This window comes from Mesoplodon bidens (genome assembly GCF_964165515.1).
Source record: "Mesoplodon bidens genome assembly, chromosome: 3".
Lineage (NCBI taxonomy): Eukaryota > Metazoa > Chordata > Mammalia > Artiodactyla > Ziphiidae > Mesoplodon > Mesoplodon bidens.
The window spans coordinates 129,228,367-129,232,745 of NC_138178.1; the positions used below are offsets into that span (position 1 = coordinate 129,228,367).

At 49.4% G+C, this 4,379-nt stretch overlaps 1 protein-coding gene across 1 annotated transcript; it reads right to left on the reverse strand.

Moving 5' to 3' along the window:
* Positions 1 to 1,030: 1,030 nt before the first annotated feature.
* LOC308614295 (polyadenylate-binding protein 4-like) lies at positions 1,031 to 3,628 on the reverse strand. The gene has a single exon (XM_081228611.1). It carries the CDS (start codon positions 3,319 to 3,321, stop codon positions 1,339 to 1,341), a length of 1,983 nt encoding a protein of 660 aa, XP_081084737.1. The 5' UTR covers positions 3,322 to 3,628; the 3' UTR covers positions 1,031 to 1,338.
* Between the last annotated feature and the right edge of the window lie 751 nt (positions 3,629 to 4,379).

The window sequence follows — 4,379 nt, forward strand, 5'->3', positions numbered from 1 at the left end:
AATTAGCATTCTCTCTATATGTTTGTGGATTACAACTTTAACCCTGAACATATTTCTCTTCAGATGAATTACTTTTGGGTTCACAGGAGAATTTCTTTGGTTATGTATATTAAAATCTGTCCTGCCCTCACTTTTCTTTTTCAGCAGCAAATACTTATTGAGCTTCCTAGTACACATACGAGGCAGTGGGAGGGAGGGGACCCCTGTCTCCAAGGAACTTATCATGTAGTGGGAGAATGTAAAACACATGATTTGTGGTGTGCTCATTAAATTTCCACATGAGTTCATATATGAATTAGAAGCATGAATATGAGATTATTATTGGATGAAAGAGGCATTTTTAAACCTCTCAGTGAAATATTTCTGCTTCCTGTGAACAAGGCCAAAAACATATGTTGCTGATTAATAGGCTAAAGGGATGCATGTATTTAGTTAGGTTGAGGTCATATGAAAAGTTAGGTGGTGCATATCCCTTGTACAAACACACGTGTGTGCACGTGTGTGTGCACACACACACTTATTTAGACCAGTGGCTTTCAAACATATTTTATCTCCTAAAGTAGTAAAGACTGGCTGAAGGGGGTAGGAGGCAGGAGTCTTAGCCATTTACCTCTTTATGCCACCTCCTGTCTACATGCAGTAGCCTCAGAGCTTAAACTAAAAAGCCCTGGTTTGGATTGTTAGATATCCAAATATTTATCTTAAAACATTAAATTACTACAACTGTGATTGATTTACAGAAAGATGATTCAATACACAGCCTTGAAATAGTCCTATGGGTTGATTGCCATGTTGCTTAAGTAATCTTGTTTCTAATGTATTTGCTTTTCCTCCCTAATTCATGCCTTCCACTTCATTCAGCCTATTTGGTCTTTGAATTCTGCTGTCTCTGACAATCGATGTTTTGGGAGACAGCAGTGATGATGCTTTAATCCCTGGATATCTATCAACATCTATTGTAAACTACTTTTATCTCTTTGATTTTGGCCCTTTCCCCACCCATCTCTTAAACATTTTTTTTATGGAGATTTTTTCTTTATTGAGAAACTTAAGACTTGGGTACATCAAATAAAACCAGTTTCTGGGGGGGAAAAATCAAAACTCACAATAGAAAAAAAAAGTTAACACTGTTTGGGCCATATCAGAACCCAGAGAATATATTCTTTTAATTGAAAAATTCTAGGTGCTTCATAATTGACCTTTTGATACAAAATGACCTATTAAATTTGCAATTTGTGGTTCTTGGTGTTGAGGTCCACAGGACAAGCTAGGACGTCTTCAAACCTTGAGCTGAATTCCATGAGGGTTTATTTGGCTTTTGAGTCGGTTTGTCCTTGTCTAAGAGGTAGCAGCAGCGACAGCGCCCACCTTCTGGGCAGCTTCTTTCTTGGCATGATGAGCCTGCAGGACCGCCACAGCTTCATCCACCTTGGAGCGGAGAGACTCGGGGGACTCCAGCATGCGCAGCAGCTCCGAGTTGTCAATCTCCAGCAGCATCCCCGTAATCTTCCCAGCCAGGTTTGAGTGCATCGTCTGGATGAGCGGGAACAAACGTTCACCCAGCATCTGTTTCTGTTCCTGAGGGGGTGCTGCGGCCAGCATGGAGGCGGTCAGCGGCTCCTGCCCCTGCACGTGGACTGCAGGCTGGGGTGCCTGCAGGGGCTGGATGGTGGGGTGAGGGCTGCGGACACTGGAGGCATACTTGTAAGGTGCAACAGCCCGAGGAGCAGCGGCAGCAACAGCGGCATGAGGCGCTAGGCTCTGCACAGCTGTGGGAACACCTCCAGACTGGCAGCTGTCAGTCAGCCCTTGCTGGGCGGCACCAGCCCCACCAAAGTCCATAGCCAAGCGGTCCGGGCACGCAGACCCGACTCTCTGAGCGGTAGTAGGGAGGCCACGAGAGGCCGGAGCATTACCAGTTGGAGCCAGATGGCGAAGAGCTAGACGAGGCCCAGACTGGCGTATAGCACTTGGCATTCCTTGGAAGCCTTGAGGTCTCCCACCTTGCTGCCAGCGTGGATTAGGCCTCATCTGTGCTAACTGGTTAGGTGTGTAATATGGAGGTCTTCCCTGAGCCTGTGGAACTGCTTGCACAAAGTAGCCCCCAGCTGCAGGCTGGAACTGATTTAAGATGACATTGATGGGGAGCGCTCTCATCCCGGCCACCCGCTGCATATACTGGTTGGTCAGGTGAGACTTTCTCTCTTCTTTTCTCTGGGCCAGGGCAACATACAGTGGCTTGGAGCCCACGATGCGTCCGTTCATCTCCGTGACTGCTTTGGTTGCCTCTTCAGGGGATGAGAAGCAGACAAAGCCAAACCCTTTGCTTCTCCCATCCTCCAGCATCACCTTAGCACTGGTGATTGATCCAAAAGGAGAAAACTCTTTCCTTAACTTCTCATCATCAATGGTGTCATCCAAGTTCTTAATGTAGAGGTTCACTCCCTGATACCGACTAATTCTCTCCTGTTTCAGCTGTTCAAATTTTCGCTTTAACTCGGCCTGCCGTTCCACTTTCTTCTGTGCACGGCCGACGAAAATGACTTTCCCACTGATTTCTTTTCCATTCATCTCCTCCACGGCCTTATTGGCATCCTCGTGTTTTTCGTAACTCACAAAGCCAAAGCCTTTGGATTTCCCACTGGGATCTCTCATCACCTTGACACTTAGAGTCTTACCAAACTGACTGAATAGCTCTTTCAGACTCTCATCATCCACCTCTTTCCCGAAGTTTTTGATATAAACATTGGTAAATTCCTTAGCTTTGGCTCCAAGCTCAGTTTCCTGCTCTTTTCGAGACTTGAATCTGCCCACAAACACTTTGCGGTCATTGAGGAGCATGCCATTCATCTTCTCGATGGCCTTGTCGGCAGCCTCCTGGGTCTCGAAGTGGACAAAGGCATAACCCTTAGAGCCGTTCTCATCACACACTACCTTGCAGGACAGAATGTTTCCAAAAGCAGAAAAAGTATCATAAAGTGCCTTGTTATCTATAGATTTGTCCAGATTCTTGATGAAGACATTTCCCACGCCAGATTTTCTCAAAGAGGGATCCCTCTGAGACCACATGATTCGGATTGGCTTTCCCTTAATCGCATCAAAGTTCATGGTATCCAAGGCCCGCTCAGCGTCAGCCGGCTGCTGGAAGTTGACGTAGGCATAACCCAGGGAGTGGCGGGTGATCATGTCGCGGCAGACCCGGATGGACAGCACAGGCCCCGCAGGACTGAACTTTTCGTACAGCATGGCCTCGGTGACGTCCGAGTGCAGGTCACCCACGTACAGGGAGGCCATGGGGTAGCTGCTGGCTGCAGCGTTCATCTCCCCAGCCCCCAGTACCCCGAACCCCGCCAGGAGGACTTCTTAGGGGGGGCCACACAGGACAAAAGGGGCTCCGCTCCGAGCCGCGGCCCACAGGTGGCAGTGAAGCTCAGAGAAGCTGGAGTCGGCTCCGAGGGCCGGAGAGGAGTGCGGGGACAGCTCGGACGAGACTGCCCAACCACAGACAAAAGGCTCTCAAAAACAATATGGCCCTCCCTGGGAGTTTGTTAATTTTCAGCTGTCCTGGTCTGGAAGCTCCCAATTTCAAAAAATGAAAACAATGAAAACAGGGACTGTCCTCCAAATTACAAAAATACTTCCCGAGGCAACCCAGTGGTGCCCACGGCGGCCTCCAGAACGTGCGTTTCTCTATAAATATAGGCCTCGGGCTCCCGGCGGTTTAAGATTACAGCAACCCGGGGAAGAGGGAAACCAAATATTTGTCGGTGCCGACTCGGCAAGCCCCGCACGGCCGGAGCGCGTAACCGCCTCCCACGCCGGGCCGGCGAAGGGCAGCGCGGACACGTGGAGCGCGGAGGCCGGCGCGCGGGGGGCGAGGGCGGCGGGCGCGGGGCTGCCACGCAGCGCGGCCGAGCGGTGGGCTGAGGCGCGTGGACGCGGGCGCGCGAGCGGCTCACCACCGGACCGACGGACGGGGACTGACGAACGCCCAGGTGCGGCGGCGACGGCGACGGCGATGGAGGCGTCGGGCAGGCCGGAAGCGTGCAAAAGTGACTTCCCCGCGGGTTCTCCGAGGAGGATTCGCTCTTTTTTTTTTTTCTTTCTTTCTTTCTTTTTTTAAGATTTTAAAGCGTTTTCGGGTTTTTTTTTTTAAATCTTTTTCTTCTTTTCCCTTCAGGCTGCTAGGCCCGAAAGCGACGGAGGCTGCGGCGACCCGGGGCGGAGAGAGCAAACTTTTTAAAACTCTTTTTTAAACTTTCACATGGAGTCAAAAATATTTACTGTCAGACATAGGATTCTTTTGTTATTCTTTTCAAATTGCTAGCTGTTCTACAATTTATGAGAAAACTCTGCAGAGAACTTGGCACAATGGCTAA